Source organism: Anolis carolinensis, chromosome 5, assembly GCF_035594765.1.
Source record: "Anolis carolinensis isolate JA03-04 chromosome 5, rAnoCar3.1.pri, whole genome shotgun sequence".
Lineage (NCBI taxonomy): Eukaryota > Metazoa > Chordata > Lepidosauria > Squamata > Dactyloidae > Anolis > Anolis carolinensis.
This window is the reverse complement of record NC_085845.1, coordinates 139127447-139145289: the sequence shown is the minus strand read 5'-3', so window position 1 is coordinate 139145289 and position 17843 is coordinate 139127447. Positions and strand designations below refer to the sequence as shown.

Sequence of the window (17843 nt, the reverse complement as noted above, 5' to 3'; positions counted from 1 at the left end):
TTAGTTCACAACTTTAACTTCTCTTTAAAGAGCTCTTCTCCTTTCTCTCTCTTTTTCTGCTCTTTTAATCTTACATCCTGTCCTGACTTTGATCACTAACATTTGGTTCAAACCTATACATGTTATTTGGTAGTAAATCCCATTGAACACACTAAAAAAATCAGACCAATTAGTCTTTCATGTAACTGAATCAAGTGGTGTGGTTGAGTCTTACATCTTTACATCTGAGTTAACAACTTGCAACTGAACTGATGATTCTTAAGTTGTAACTGTGTTATGCAGTTAGCTACCAATCAAATCCTACTTTAAGGGAGTCAAAGAAAATACATGTGATTGAACATCTTACATATATTTAGGTCCACTGGATACATAGAAATCACAATAGCATAAAAATAAAGATCCCCTTATGAAAAATGCAACACACATCGTGTGTGTGTGTTGAGGGGTGGGGGATGGGGAATCACAATTTTGGAAAATGTTCAGAGAATACCCAAAGCAATCTTTTTAGGTCAGAATAGAGAAAGAGTTTGAAAGCCAAGGATTATTAAGTTTATTTGTGATTGAACTAAACCTTACATTTTCTGGCAGGAGATTTATCTTAGTATCTGCTACCTATCTAATAAAGCAAACCAGAGTGAGCCTGAGGACTGAAAGAGGAGCCTAAACAAATGCAAGTCAGGAAAAAAATCTGACTGATTAGTTTTTCATGTAATTTAATCAAAGGGTGGGGTAGGTTACCATGTAGCAGAAATAATTTCTCTTCCTTCTGTGGTTGTTAAAATTATGAGGATTGCCTTATAAGAATTTCTGCAAAAGGATTCATAGTTTGCTGACTGGTTCTGTGAGGTCACTTCATGCTTTCCTTCCTTACAAAATCTGCAATTTAAGAAGTCATCACTTTAAGATTTCTTCCAAAGGGATCCCACTGTAGACTTACCCCCTCATCAGACGGGCAAAATTGCCCATCCTATGACACAAGATGGATGGATGTTATCCTTGAAGTGACTGGCTTGACCTTGAAGGAGCTGGGGGTGGCCACGGCAGACAGGGAGCTCTGGCATGGGCTGGTCCATGAGGTCACAAAGAGTCAGAAGTGACTGAACGAATAAACAACAACAACAACATGAAACTTGCACCTCTCTTCAGGCATGGAACCCACTGGATCCCAAAACATGACGTCACTCTACTTCCAGCGAAGCTCCATGCCTGAAGAGAAGTGCAAGCATCATGGCAGGCTTCTTTTTTTAAATTAACAACAATGGGGGGAAGCTGGGCAATGATGCTTTGCCCTGTAGGAGAAGGTGAGGGGTGATCCGGGTGATGCGAGGTGCAGGGTGACAGGTTCCCCATGCCCCCTGCCAGATTTACCATGACCCGTGGTGAATCTCTCCACTATCGTCTGGATTGGAGGTCCTAATGTGATGAGGTCCTTGGTTTAGTAGACACAGGTCCAACCAAGTAGACATTCAAATAGGAAAGGAATATTAATCCAATACATGTATATATGTCTACATATTTTAGTTTTAGTCTACAGTCTTTTCAGATGAAAGATGCTAGTATGTTAACTGGTAATACTACTCTGAGGGTTTTTGGAGATTGTCTAGTATTCAGGCTTGTGAAAAATGGGCCAGATAGAATATTATGTTGACGCGTCTGTTCCCATTTGCTTCAGTGATGTGATTTTTGCTTGGAATATTTTGAAAAAAATACTTTCTCTTACCACCTGTCCTCAGTTCTTGAAGTTCTTTCTCAATTTTATTTTTCACTAATGATTTTTTTCACAAGATAAATTCTGAAATACAAAAGACAAACTATCCCCCAAACCTCTACAAAACCCACTCCTTGTGATGCTTGGCCATTTTCTCCACAGCAAGAAATGGGTTTGAGAGTTGTGATATCGTTTGTCATCAAGGAAACTCAAGTTCTAAGTTTTCTTTACATCTCTAATAGAAACTGCCAAGATTTCTGCCAAATTTCTTGCACCAAAACCTACATCTCATAAACTATTCACTGTGGAGAATCAGGGCTGTTCTTCCTCTGGATTAGTACTGGCAACTTACTGAACAGCACAGGGGCAAACAACTGGAAAGAAATGGGTTCCTAAAGAATCCATAATGCCAAAGGAACCCACTGCCTTTTTCATGAATTCTTAAGAGCCAGGGATAACTAAAAAGTGGCAGAATTCTGTGTATAGCAATTGTTATGCAAATACCCTGATGGTCTACAGCAGTGGCTTCCAACCTTTGGGCCTCCGGTCAGCACATTTCCTGCAGCTAGCAGTTTTAACTGCTGCTCTACCGTGGCTTAGTAATGGTTAGTTGGCAAATGTGGGTCAAATTCAACCATACGATTTGACAAGAGCAAATCTGAAAATAATTTAAAAAAATGTTTTCCTTGAATAGGACATTACAAAATTTCCAGAAAAAGATGATACAGTTTTGGGAGAAGGTGGAATCACCCTCAGTGGTGGCCAGCGAGCCAGAATTTCCCTAGCCAGGTGAGCTGAAATAATTGCATGAAGATTTCTTTAAGTAAATATGGTTATTTCTGGTACATTCTGATACATTTTGTGTGGGATTTCAATGGAATTGTCAATCATACAGACAATGATTTTTTTCCCCCCTTTGTGCCCTCATTTTCTTACAAGTAATTAAAAAGTGACTGGGACCTGGAAAGTACTTAAGGATTTCTTAATAAATTTTTTAGATTTCATGGTATATAGCTTTTCCCCTAAGTTTTCCTGTGGAGAGGCAGACATCAAAAATAATTCTGTACTTCATTTCTCATCCATAGACATTCCACATTTGCAGGAAATGCAGACAAATGAGGCATCCAGACTCTATAGTTTGAATGTTTGATGCTATCCCTGCCTCTAAAAATTGGTGTAAATGTGAAGTATAATTGCCTCGGAGTAATTTGTACTGCATTATTCATGTAGCACATCCACTTGCATTATGAGCTCAGCAGGGAATATCATCAACACTTTTGAAATACATTGAAGCGATAGCGATGTCAGCATAATGTTGTTGCTTTCCATTCTGTATTCATTTAAAGAAAAAAAATGCTTTCGATGCATCTTTTCAAATGACATTAAAACACTGAAGTTTGGACTGTAAACTGCATGTAATCCATGCCATTATGTGTGTGAAGAATGCATTTGACTGGAACACACTTTGAAATTCTTTATAGAAATTTCCATAAGAACCAGACATCTATGTGCAGGCATTCTTCACTGAATACATCCATCACTTTTCCACAGGGGAGAAATAGTGGAAATGTTTCCTACTTGACTGGGTACTTAGCTGCATGGTGGCTAAATCTCAATATAAGGAAATATGCATGATTCTTGCTCTTTTGGCTCTATAATGTATATATCCTTCCCTATGTATTAATTTTCTATTGGCCTCTATACCTCAGTTAATAGCTCACTTTATTCCTCCCTTTAAGATAAATTCTTAGCAAACAATGCAGTACTACAATACAATAAAACACACTCAAGTTTACACAAATAGGAAATCCCTTGGCTGCATAACTTACCTGGTCATAAAGAAGAAACCAAAGACTCTAGTGCTTGACCGAAACTCAAGCAGAATGCACTAGATATCATGCTGTGGAGGAATTTTTGAGCTAAAATTACCAATACAAGCTTACTGAAATGTACATTGAGTTCAGTTTGAAACAGGATTACAACCTAATCTTATTTTTTCTTGCGAATCATTTATAATATAACTAGCTTGGGGTCCCAGCGGTGCCCGGGTTATTAGTAGACGGCATTGAGTTGTTTGGGGATGTGAGGAAATATCACTTAAGTTTGGTCCAGATCCGTCATCAGCTGGGTTCAGTGCTGTCTGTATAAGGGTGAACTACAACTCCCAGAGCCAAAGATCAGTCAGCCCAAAACCATGCCTGTATGCACAGTTCGGCATGATAGGGCTGTGTGCCAAGTTTGGGTTTAGTGCTAACTATATAAGGGTGAACTACAACTCCCAGAGCCAAAGGAGAATCACCCCGAAACCCTGCCTGTATGCTCAGTTGGACATGATGAGGCAGTGTGCCAACTTTGGTCCAGATCCGAAGTTGGCTGGGTTCAGTGCTGTCTATATAAGGGTGAACTACAACTCCCAGAGCCAAAGGACCTAGCAACCCAAAAGATAGTTGCATCTATCAAGTAGGAAATAAGGTATCACTTATAAAATGGGGAGGCAAATTTAACTCATTTATGACGTTGGAATGAGGAAGTGGATGATCTCTCGGTTCTATGTGTATATGTATATAATGTGATCTGCCCTGAGTCCCCTTCGGGGTGAGAAGGGCGGAATATAAATACTGTAAATAAATAAATAAATAAATAAATAATGTTGCCTAAGTACCTGATGTTGCCTGGGTTCATTTGGTAAGGATATATATTAGAAATATGCATTTTTGGATTTTGGATTTTAAGAATAAAGCTATTAGAAAATGCATAACCATATAAACAGAACCATTTATATACAGTAGAGTCTCACTTATTCAACATAAACGGGCCGGCAGAATGTTGGATAAGCGAATATGTTGGATAATAAGGAGGCATTAAGGAAAAGCCTATTAAACATCAAATTGGGTTATGATTTTACAAATGAAGCACCAAAACATCAGACAACAAATTTGGCAGAAAAAGTAGTTCTATACGCAGTAATGCTATGTAGTTATTACTGTATTTATGAATTTAGCACCAAAATATCACGATATAGTGAAAACATTGACTACAAAAATGCATTGGATAATCCAGAACGTTGGATAAGCGAGTGTTGGATAAGTGAGACTCTACTGTATATATAAAAAGATCACATTATATACATATAGGGCAAACATTCAATGCCCATATACACACAGAACCGAGATAGAGAAAGAGGCAGAGGCAATTTAACCTTCTCCTGAGGGGATGTTCGATTCTGGCCACAGGGGAGAACAGCTGCTTCATCATCCACTGTGACGGCACTTCCTCATTCCAATGTCGTAAATTAGTTAAATTTGCCTCCCCACTTTATAAGTGGTACCTTATTTCCTACTTGATGTGGTGCTACTTCCATCAGCCCAAGATCAACCTATTTACGTACTGCCTCCTGACCTTGTTGAAGGAGAGTGCTGTATCCAAAAGACCCAGGCAAAAGCTGCTCTGTTTGGAACAGGGAAGATGGCCGCCTCTTTTGCGGCCTAGCACAATGGAGCCAGGCTGCAAGGCCTGAAACGTGTTAGCAAAATGATCAAAGGAGGCTTGGATTGGGGCTTTGGGGGCTAGAAGTGTTCATAAGCATATCATTAAAAAGATAATAACAATGTTCTCTGCTGTCTTTTGAGGAAAGTAGGGCCTTACAAAGAAGTTGAAAGCTGAGGCAAGATGGCGTCCTCCTTTTCGGCCTAGCAGCGAGGGGCCAGCCTGGAAGGCCTTAAACATGTCAGCAGAGGGGCCAAAGGGGGCCATCCGTTGTCAGTGGGTTCATGGGGTGATGTGTGTCAAGTTTGGTCCTGGTCTGGCCTTTCTGGTGGTGGCAGTGGTGTTTTGGATTACCAAAGTGTAGGCCGAAAGCTGTTAACTGTCCCAAAGCTAGCGTCGTTCTGAGGAGAGAAGTATGCCGAACGAAGCCAGTTGGTAGTAGTTTTTCCCTCAGCGATCCCAGTGGCCTATGAAAGTGGAAGCCAATCAGAAAGCTGGCACATTCCGCCCAGCCAATCAGAAAGCTGACCCATATTCCGCCAGGCCAATCAAAACGCGAGCACATACACCGCCCGACCAATCAAAACGCTGACACAAACATACAAACATTCACTTTTATTATATATATAGATATCCAAGACTTAATTTTTCATACAGACATGTCACACAGGGTGCACCATAATAAAGATGCCCCCCTTTCTGGTTACTAAATTTTGGGACTCTTGCATAAGGACTTTTCAGTGAAGATGCTTTTATGCACCTGAAAGGCTCATGTAGTAGAAAATGATTCTATAACTTTAAAGTAATAGATTGAATTTTAGTGTGGGTTTTTTTTCAGTCAGAAGAAGTCAATCAAAGAGTTGCTACTGTTACATCTCTGCTAGAATAGTTCTATTGGATTATTAGCTGCCCTGAGTCCCTTCTGGGAGATGGTGGCAAAATATAAATAAAGTTGTTGTTGTTATTATTATTATTATTATTATTATTATTATTATTATTATTATTATTAGTCAACACACAGATAAATATAATGGGTTCCATGAATCTGCTATAGTTGGACCTAACAATAGGATTTAGGACAATTTTTTTTGGGGGGGGGGGGGGAGGAATCAACCAGAGATCATCTATTTCTCTCCAGGAGGGGCCACAGTGGGTACATCAACCAGAGCTTGTATTTCAAACCATAGATGTACCTACAGTACCTTAAGCCATTCTGACATAAATAGGAAACTGCCAGATCATAAGTTGTAATAGGAAGGATCTTTCTGAACCTGCAGAGAGAATAGAAGGATTAATTATCACTATATGATCATGATGGTTGCCACTCACCCCCCTCCCCAAACATTAGTAAGAGTTGACTCTTCAAATCTTGAGGATTCAGAACTTTCATATCTAAGTGAAAATGTAGGGGAGAGTAAGGTGTAACAATCAATGAGTGTCTGTTATTTGCTACATGTAATTTATGCACCAGTGATGTGGCCTAAGTAAGTGCATTTGATGTATGGATTTGTATGGAAAGATGTTTAAGAGTGACTCTATTCACTGGTGTCTTGGAAGGTTAGTCATGAATACACATTGCCCTTGAGGCCAATAGGGTTCTTAGCCTACTCTTAAAATGGGAATGCAACAGTTTGAACTATTTCTCTCAAATCAGAACAAACATGAACCAAGCATGTTTCAATTTTGTCATTTTTTGGCTCTTATCCAATCCATTACTGATTCATTCTGCAATCCTACTTTATTACCTCTCATCAAATGCCTGGGTGATATGTGCTGTATATGTCTTGTTTACATTTTGAACTTATTCTACAGCAGCATGATGAAATTAACACTCAGTAGAAATTGACAATTTTGAAAGGAGATAATAAAAGAGAATGTTCCAAGGCAAACACAGTGTTTTGTATGGCCAGCTCAGCCAGAATGACATTTGGGGAAATGCCTAGGACATTCAGTGAACAAATATTTTACACAATTAAGTATAAATATGGTGGATTATATGAGCCTATGCTTTGTCATCATGGATACTTGGATACTGTTTATATTAGTCTACAAGAAAACATCTGAGAAAAGAATCTACCTGTAAATTCAAATCTGGAAGCTAATTTAATTTCTTTTTCCTTTGTTTAGAGCAGTGTATAAAGATGCTGACTTGTATCTCTTGGATTCCCCTTTTGGCTATTTAGACATGCTAACAGAAAAAGAAATATTTGAAAGGTATGATATATTTTGACATTTTTTTAATGGGTTGTTATGGCAATGATGCAGAAAAGCCCTCATGCAAAGTGCTTATGTTAATATAAATGTGTGTTTGTATGAATTCATGCAAATGTTTATTATTGTAGGAATAATATTAGGGTTTCCATTAGAACTCATTTGAAATAGTTGCTATTGTAATATAGCCTGGTAAATATGAGCCCCCAGTGGCACAGCAGGTTAAACCGCTGAGCTGCTGAACTTGCTGTCCAAAAGGTCGGCGGTTTGAATCTAGGGAGTGCGGTGAGCTCCCGCTGTTAACCCTAGCTTCTACAATTCGAAAAATGCAAATGTGGGTAGATCAATAGATACCGCTCCGGCAAGAAGATAATGGCCCCTCTATGCAGTCATGCTGGCCACATGACCTTGCAGGCATCTACGGACGGAGCCGGCTCTTCGGCTTAGAAATGGAGATGAGCATCACACCCTAGAGTTGGACACAACTGGACTTGATGTCAGGGGGAAACATTTGCCTTTACCTTAAATATGTCCAGCTTCTTATTTTGAGCTTTGTTACTTTAGTTCTTTTAACATATGTAATGCCCTTTTAAATAACAGTGTAAAAACGAATAAAAACTAACAGACATTTAGATGATATTTTGTCTGAACTAAGAAAACAGTCAGGATGTTAAATCAGCTTTGAATCATAGCTAAATATCCTGACTTGTACCAAAAGTCCTGAGTCCCTTCAGGAGAGAAGGGCGGGATATAAATGCTGGAAATAAAATTGTAAACTGTAATTTCATTATAGGAAAAAGGAGAAACCACAGTTTAATGGAAGAGTTCTTGCGTTGTAGCTTGCTTGTCTGTGTGAAAAGACTCTTTGGATTACACAGCCCAAAAGTAGACAACTTTGATTCTAGGATCAGTTTAACACATAGAGCTTTTTTCAGACAGCTATGTTGCCAAAGTATGAGTAGAACATCATGTTGAAGTAATGAAAGTTCTATAGACCAACGTTGTTTGCCACCAACATCTAATGGTATGGTTTGGGTGGAATGTACTACAAGCCATAAATAAATCTTGAGAGCTAGTTCCCCTTGATTTCGCTGTCTTGTCTCCTCCAGAAGGCTCATTTATATCTTGGTTTATTGAGATACTTGTGATCATCCAGATGCAGTTACTAAATTGGTGACAAACTAGTGAATGGTCTACAAGTCTAGCCAATAATATCGCTTATAGTGTATTCGGTTGGGGATTCTGATTTGCTTGAGTAATAGTGCCAAAGATCTGGCATGAAAAGGATATTTAAGTATATATTTATGTATATGTAAATATTTTCAATAGTGGCAGTTTCAGGCAATTTGGCCCACAACCTAATGGGAAAAGGATATATATGTCATACTGAAGTTCTTCTGAATTTGTAGTTAGCAAGCATTGTAACACTGCATTGATATTTCACTAGACCTAATAGTTTCCAACTGCTTGACTTGTCAGAAAGTAGCATCTTGTCTTCCACTGCTCAAACTAATCTGAGATAATTCATATGGATCATTTTTCATAAAATGAAAGGAGCGAAAAATATTGATAAAGAAAATGACATGGATTCTTAATTTTTTTAAATAACTGTCTTCTTTCTGTTTTTTGTTTTTCAAAGTTGTGTGTGCAAGCTTATTGTGAACAAAACAAGAATCCTGGTCACTTCAAAACTGGAACATTTAAAGATAGCAGACAAAATATTGATTTTACATGAAGGAACATGCTATTTCTATGGAACATTTTCTGAGCTTCAGGGTCAACGGCCCAACTTTAGCTCTGAACTGATGGGATTTGATGCTTTCGATCACTTCAGTGCAGACAGAAGGAACTCTATTTTGACTGAAACACTGCGGAGGCTCTCTATTGACAGCGATGGAATGGGTTCACGAAACGAAATGAAGAAACCTTCTTTTAAGCAAACATCAGATTTTACTGAGAAAAGGAAGAATTCTGTGATGAATGCACTAAATTCAAGCCGGAAATTTTCTCTTATACAAAAAACACCACTGCAGGCTAATGGTATAGAAGAAAGTATTGGAGAACCAGTTGAAAGAAGGTTGTCTTTGGTGCCTGACTCTGAGCAAGGGGAGGCAATTTTGCCAAGAAGCAATGTACTTAATCCTGGCCCCACTTTCAGAGGACCAAGGAGGCAGTCTGTGCTTAACTTGATGACCCGAACCTCTGTTCATCCTGGACAGAGTTTTTACACAAAGAACAGCGTATCAGTACGTAAAATGTCTGTAGTTCACCAAGCTTCTGAGATAGATATCTATGCCAGGCGCTTGTCTAGAGACAGTGTGGTAGAAATCACTGAAGAACTTAATGAAGAGGATTTAAAGGTATGTGTTTCAGTCTACTGTTGTTCGATGCGTTTCACCTACCAGTATCAATATAAGATGCTCCCCTTTTACTCAACAAGTTGTAGTCTAAATCTCATATTACACCTTTTAATTCAGGTTTCAGCTGTTAAGTTTTGGTGTATAAAACAACGATTTTACAGTCATTCTTCTTGGAGTCACATTGGGCTAACTCTAGAATCATAGAATCATAGAATCATAGAATAGTAGAGTTGGAAGAGACCACATGGGCCATCTAGTCCAACCCCCTGCTAAGAAGCAGGAAATCGCATTCAAAGCACCCCCGACAGACGGCCATCCAGCCTCTGCTTAAAAGCCTCCAAGGAAGGAGCCTCCACCACGGCCCCGGGGAGAGAGTTCCACTGTCGAACAGCCCTCACAGTGAGGAAGTTCTTCCTGATGTTCAGGTGGAATCTCCTTTCCTGTAGTTTGAAGCCATTGTTCCGTGTCCTAGTCTGCAGGGCAGCAGAAAACAAGCTTGCTCCCTCTTCCCTATGATTTCCCTTCACGTATTTGTACATGGCTATCATGTCTCCTCTCAGCCTTCTCTTCTGCAGGCTAAACATGCCCAGCTCTTTAAGCCGCTCCTCATAGGGCTTGTTCTCCAGACCCTTAATCATTTTAGTCGCCCTCCTCTGGACGCTTTCCAGCTTGTCAACATCTCCCTTCAACTGTGGTGCCCAAAATTGGACACAGTATTCCAGGTGTGGTCTGACCAAGGCAGAATAGAGGGGGAGCAGGACTTCCCTGGATCTAGACGCTATTCCCCTATTGATGCAGGCCAGAATCCCATTGGCTTTTTTAGCAGCCGCATCACATTGTTGGCTCATGTTTAACTTGTTGTCCACGAGGACTCCAAGGTCTTTTTCGCACACACTGCTGTCTAGCCAGGCATCATCCCCCATTCTGTATCTTTGATTTCCATTTTTTCTGCCGAAGTGAAGTATCTTGCATTTGTCCCTGTTGAACTTCATTTTGTTAGTTTTGGCCCATCTCTCTAGTCTGTCAAGATCGTTTTGAATTCTGCTCCTGTCTTCTGGAGTGTTAGCTATCCCTCCCAGTTTGGTGTCGTCTGCAAACTTGATGATCGTGCCTTCTAACCCTTCGTCTAAGTCGTTAATAAAGATGTTGAACAGAACCGGGCCCAGGACGGAGCCCTGCGGCACTCCACTTGTCACTTCTTTCCATGATGAAGACGACGCATTGGTGAGCACCCTTTGGGTTCGTTCGCTTAGCCAATTACAGATCCACCTAACCGTAGTTTTGTCTAGCCCACATTTTACTAGTTTGTTTGCCAGAAGGTCGTGGGGGACTTTGTCGAAGGCCTTACTGAAATCCAGGTACGCTACATCCACAGCATTCCCTGTATCGACCCAACTCGTAACTCTATCGAAAAAAGAGATCAGATTAGTCTGGCATGACTTGTTTTTGGTAAATCCGTGTTGACTATTAGCAATGACCGCATTTGTTTCTAAGTGTTCGCAGACCACTTCCTTAATGATCTTTTCCAGAATTTTGCCTGGTATTGATGTGAGGCTGACCGGACGGTAATTGTTTGGGTCGTTCTTTTTTCCCTTCTTGAAGATAGGGACCACATTCGCCCTCCTCCAATCTGCTGGGACTTCTCCCGTTCTCCAAGAACTCTCAAAGATAATTGCCAGTGGTTCTGAAATAACTTCCGCTAGTTCCTTCAGTACTCTTGGGTGTAGCTGATCTGGCCCTGGGGACTTGAATTCGTTTAGAGAGGCCAAGTGTTCCTGGACAACTTGTTTCCCTATTTGGGGTTGGATTTCCCCCAATCCTTCGTCCATTCCGTGTTGCTGAGGTTGAAGATGGCTTTCTTTTTCTGAGAAGACCGAGGCAAAGAAGGCATTAAGTAGTTCTGCCTTTTCCCTGTCCCCTGTCGCCATCACCCCATCTTCTCCTTGCAATGGCCCTATCGCCTCCTTTTTCTTCCTTTTTCTACCAACGTAAGCAAAAAAGCCTTTTTTGTTGTTTTTTATGTCCCTGGCAAGCCTGAGCTCATTTTGCGCTTTAGCCTTGCGAACCTTTTCCCTACAGGTGTTGGCTATACGTTTGAATTCTTCTTTGGTGATTTCTCCCCTTTTCCACTTCTTGTGCATGTCACTTTTGAGCTTTAGCTCAGTTAGAAGTTCTTTGGACATCCATTCTGGCTTCTTTGCACTTGTCTTATTTTTCTTCTTTGTTGGCACTGTTTGCATTTGCGCCTTGAGTATTTCACTTTTGAAAAACTCCCATCCATCCTTAACTCCCTTGTTTTTTAATATCGGCATCCATGGAATGCCGCTCAGTAATTCCTTCATTTTTTGGAAGTCAGCTCTCTTAAAGTCCAGAATGCGTGTTTGACTTGTCTTAGTTTCAGCATTCCTTTGTATTGCAAACTGCAGGAGCACATGGTCACTTGCCCCTAAGGATCCAACCACTTCAACTGTATTGATCAGGTCTTCCACATTTGTTAAGATTAGATCAAGAGTTGCTGATCCCCTTGTTGCCTCTTCTACCTTCTGGACCATAAAATTATCTGCAAGGCAAGTGAGGAATTTGTTGGACTTTGTACTCTTGGCTGAGTTTGTTTTCCAGCAGATATCGGGATAATTGAAATCGCCCATGACTACTATATCTCTTCTTTGTGCCTGTTTGGTCAGCTGTTGACAGAAGGCTTCATCAAGTCCTTCATCCTGACTCGGAGGTCTGTAGTAGACACCCACGACAAGGTCTTTTTGAGTCCCGGTTCCCTTGATTCTTATCCAGATGCTTTCAAGCTGGTTTCCTGGATTACAGTCTTGCATTTCTTCTGCAACGTAACTGTTTTTGACATATAAAGCTACTCCCCCTCCTCTCCCCTTTGTTCTATTTCTGTGAAAGAGGTTATAGCCCTCAATGGTTAAATTCCAGTGATGGGAGTCATCCCACCAGGTTTCAGTAATGCCTATGACATCGTATGTGTGGTGCTGTGCTAGGAGTTGGAGTTCGTCTTGCTTATTTCCCATGCTCTGAGCATTAGTGTAAAGACATGTAAGCCCCTGTGACCTCTCCTTGAGCTGTTTATTTGGGATTATTGTGCTCTCTGTACTTGGTCCTTGCTGTGTTTGTGCAGCCCTCCGTTTAGCCTTTTGGCGGTTCCCTGTGGTCGTGGGTAATATAGTGTTCGCCAGGCTGTTGTTCCCCTCCCCCAGTGGATCTAGTTTAAAGTGCGCCTGATGAGGTTTGTGAGTCTGTGTGCAAAAAGATGTTTTCCTACTTGTGTGAGATGCACCCCATCGCTTGCCAGTAGTCCATCCTCTTGGAAGAGTAGACCATGGTCAAGGAAGCCAAAATGCTCCTCTTGACACCATTTTCTGAGCCAGTTATTGACCTGTACTATTTTTCCGGCCCTTGTAGAGCCGTGTCCTACAACGGGGAGGAGGGATGAAAAGATCACATGTACATTATACAGTTTTAGCTTTGTTCCCAGAGCTCGAAAATCATTTGTGATCTTTTGAAAAGTATGCCTAGCGGTGTCATTGGTACCTACATGAATCAACATAAGGTGGGGAGGGTGATGGGGCTTTAGGAGCCTGCTGAGCCTCTGAGTGATATGGTGTATTTTTACCCCCGGGAGGCAGCATGTTTCTCGAGCCATCCCATCCGGTCTGGAAATGATGGCTTCCGTTCCTCTAAGGAGGGAGTCACCTACTACCAAGACCTGTTTCCTTTGAGGATTGACAGGGTCCCTTTTGTGCAAGACAGTGTGTATGTCCCCTGAAGAGTGTTCCTGTTGAAGTGAATCATGTAGGTGTAAAGTGTTGTCCTCCTCCTCAACATCCCCAGTGCATTCATCAATGACAATCCATTGAGATACATCCGAGAGCCCATTACTCTCCCAAGGATGTTCCTGTTGCTCCTGGTCTATGATTGGGGATGGAGCATTTGCATGATTACATAAGTGTGACTGTGGTGATGCACTGTCCCCGTCAGGGCTATCCCCTGCGCATTGATCCAGGGTGGTCCACTGAGTGGTATCTAAGAAACTGTGGTCCTCCACAAGATGTGTTTCCTGATTGTATGTTAATGATGTAAGAATTTCAAATCTGTTGTGTAAATGCAGCTGAGCAGAGGAGTTCTGCGGAGGCTGCCTGGTCCTGTGTCTCCTTCTATGGGTGACCTCCTTCCAAGCCTGAGGGTTGTCTACCTTTGAGTTGATCTCCCCATAAGGTTCCTGATCATGGTCTTGGTGGTGTTGGTGTGATGCAGGCTGCTGATCTACAGCAGTGTGTTGTGCAGTGTCCAAGAAGAGCTCGAGTGCCTGAATGTCCTTAAGGGTCTTAATACGGTGCTCGAGCTGTTGGATCCTCTGCTCCATCAGAGTTATCTGTTTGCATTTGGAGCAGATGTAGTTGTCTAGTTTTTGTGTGAAAAAGCGGAACATGCCACAGCTGGTGCATGTGATGGGAATGTTTTGCTTTTGTTGCATCTCTTGGTGAGCGTGGTGGCCAAGTGGGATCTAATTGTCATTCCCAGAAACTCATTCAGTCAATGACACTTTGCTAAGTGAACACTTCCATACCTGGTATTAATTTAGTAGATCTATTCTCGTTGCATATTAGCCATTGAGAAATGAGTAGGACTATATTTCAGTTATGTTTCAGTAGGAATGAGGTATAACTTTTTGTTGGCATATGTTTTAAAATAACTTCCCTAGAATGTTAAGAGAGAGAACCAGCTCGGTGCAATGGTTTGAGCATTAGACTAAGACACTTAGAGACCAGGGTTCAAATTCCTTCTTAGCCATGGGCGACCTCAAACATGTCACAGTTTCTCAGATTCAGGAGGTAGCAATGGCAAAGACAAACTCCCTCTGAGAAAATCTTGCTAAGAAAACCTCATGATAGATTTGTCTTAGGGTCATCGTTAGTCAGAAAAGACTTGTAGGCACATAACAAAAATATAAACAGTAGAACAGTAAATTGGACTGTAGACATTTCCCAAACTTGACATGTCCAAAAATGTATCAAGATGCGTATAGTAGGAAAATTTCTATCTGTACAAATATATTTCAAATAGTTCAGATAGTTCAGAAATACTGTATTAAAATATTCAGAAAAAGATTCAAATATTGTTAAGAATTCATCTTATATTTTTGAAAAGAAAGAAAGAACATTGAATGGAAGAAATAGATTAGGCAAACAGAATTCATAAATATCATATTTAGAAGAAAACTTGGAAATAAGCATTTATGGAACAGCCCAATAAATAATCAGTTCTGATTAATAGAGATAAGGTGCTAATGATACTGATACAATATGGATATGGAAAAATAAATACTTACTTGGATCATTCTAATTGTGCCCTTCATTATTTTACCAGGAATGCTTCTTTGATGATACTGAGACAATGAACACTGTTACAACATGGAACACATACTTCAGATATATTACCGTCCACAAAGCGTTGGTTGTTGTGTTAATTATGTGTGTAGTTATCTTTTCGATTGAGGTGAGAATAATGACTTTATAATCTGTATAACAGCAGCAAATGAAATCAGGATTTAAATAAGATAAAATAGAAGCTCTGCTGAAATTAAAAAAATAGAACTTCCTAATTTTATTTGATATGTACAGAAAGAAATGTATTCCAGTATTCACATTTGCTGGTCTTGTACAGAACTATTGTACAGAAATATTAAATGTTCTAGTGCCCAATTATTCTTCGTACCTGGCTACCTTGAATGGGAAATATAGCAACAGTATTATTATTATTATTTATTAACTTTATTTATACCCCACCTTTCTCCCTGTGGGGACTCAAGGCGGATAACAATACCACACTTAGTCAAGTTAAAAAGTGTAATACAAAAGATAAAAAAACAATAAAATAGTAGCAATGTGGTAAACACAGATTAAAATACAATAAATACACTAAATAAATGCAATAAATAGTAATGAACTATGGAATTCCTATTTGCAGGTGGTGGCATCCCTCATCGGAGTACTGTATTTCACGTGAGTATTACTTTGAGTTTTATTTAAATACATAGTAGGTAAAAATATTTTATAGGTATTTAAAAACTTAATACTGTTTTAATAATAATAATAATAATAATAATAATAATAATAATAATAATAATAATAATAATAATAATTTTATTTTTATATCCCGCCCCATCTCCCCGGAGGGACTCGGAGGGACTTACATGGGGCCATGCCCGACAACAATACAATAACAGCAATAAAACAATAAAACAAGATCGGCAATTAAACAATGTCGCATCAATAAAAACATAACATCAATAAACAGTTATAAAAGTCAGCGCACGGCATAAAATGGTTAAAAACAGGGCTAAAAACACGGAGCTGGGCCAAGGGGAAAAACTTCAGCGTAGTAGAGGTAGTTTCACAGTTTAAAAATCAATAAAGTGCAAAATAATCGTGGCCAGGCAACCTATTATTAGATGGGCAGGAAAATCGACCCTATAATAATTAACCCTCAAAGGCTTTTTGGAAGAGCCAGGTCTTAAGGCTCTTCCGAAAGGAGAGTAGGGTGGGGGCCTGCCTGATCTCCCTAGGGAGGGAGTTCCAAAGCCGGGGGGCCACGACAGAGAAGGCCCTCTCTCTCATCCCCACCAGCCGCGACTGCAAAGGTGGTGGAAGCGAGAGGAGGGCCTCCCCCAACGAGCGGAGAGAACATGCAGGTTCGTAGGGGGAGATGCGGTCTCTAAGGTAGGTGGGTCCCAAACCGTTTAGGGCTTTGTAGGTGATAACCTGCACCTTGAATTGGGCCCGGAAAATAAACGGAAAATAAAATAAAATAAAAATGTTAATGCTATAGTAGCTTAGTTGTGTTTTAGTGTGATGTAATATTTGTTTTTATCTGTTTTCATTTGCTTTTTCTTGTACCCATTTTGAGTCCCAGCTCTGGGAAAAAGGTGAAACCCCTTGTGCTTGTTGGGAATCATCCTGGACTACTCAAGCCTAGATGTAATTAGATAGATGATAGAGTTTGATTGAGGGAATCCTTTCCCTGTTTCCAAAGCATGCCTAGACAGGCTTTACTGTATTTCACTCTATCCTGTTTACGTCATATCCTTTACTTTGAAGTTAGTGGAAATGTGAATCTTTAGGGACACTAACTTCTCATTGGTCAGAATGTCTTTTATGGCCCCAATAAACTGGACCATGAGGTTGGAACCATTTTGGTTCTCTCTTCTCCCTTTGTTCTTCTAGCTAACAAGAAGCATCTTGCCATCTCTCCTGGCAAGATGTAACTATTTAGATGTTTGTTATTTTTCCTTTCTTATTTTTCCTTAGAAACCAGTCTAGAGTAGACTAGACAGCTCCCAAGCCTTTCTATCTACAGTGGAGTTCTTTTTACCTGAATAAATACTTTTTGAACTTCTACTGAGACTCTGCAGTCCATTGCAATCCTAAATGGTCAAAGGCTTCTCTTGCTCGCCCCGTGTAAGTAACTGTTGCATTTGAAAGCTTTGCTTTTGCTACTCTGCTGATTTTTGGTGGAATATCCCCCAGAGAGGATTAAATTGAGTCTAACCGCTCAGAGATTACCACAACAGTGCTCACTCTTGATAACACTCTCGAACAGGGTAATTTCGCTTTGTAAGCGAACCTAGTGGCCGCGCCCCCCCCCCCAAAATTGCCCCCCCCAAGGCCCCGCACATATCGGCTTTGGCGGCAGCGGCTGTGGCAGCGGCTGCGGTGGCGGGGGAGGACTATCACTTCCTTCCCAGGCGAAGGCCTTCCGCGTTCGCCAAGGAGGGAGGCGATGGTCCCCGCTGCCTCCCTCCTTGGTGAACGCGGAAGGCCTATCTAAGGCCTAGTCTTGTGAGTCCTCGTGAGAAAAGCTAGGCCTCAGATAGGCCTTCTGCATTCGCCAAGGAGGGAGGCGGCGGTGGGGACCATTACCTCCCTCCTCGGCGAAGGCCTCAACTTTCGCCGAGGAGGGAGGCAATGGTCCCACCGCTGCCTCCGCCCTCGGCGAACGGGGAAGGCCTACTGCGGCCTAGCTATCCCCCGAATGGTGCAGAGACCCTGGAACATGGTGGG

The 17843-nt window shown here is 40.9% G+C and overlaps 1 protein-coding gene across 1 annotated transcript in view; it reads left to right on the top strand.

The window, feature by feature from the left end:
- cftr (CF transmembrane conductance regulator) overlaps positions 1–17843 on the top strand; it is a 115132-nt gene that overhangs the window by 62099 nt on the left and 35190 nt on the right. The window contains exons 12-16 of the mRNA XM_008111173.3: positions 2403–2497; positions 7322–7408; positions 9045–9765; positions 15151–15279; positions 15751–15785. Of these exons, the coding sequence (XP_008109380.1) occupies positions 2403–2497; positions 7322–7408; positions 9045–9765; positions 15151–15279; positions 15751–15785 (1067 nt within the window). The remainder of the gene's footprint in view (positions 1–2402; positions 2498–7321; positions 7409–9044; positions 9766–15150; positions 15280–15750; positions 15786–17843) is intronic.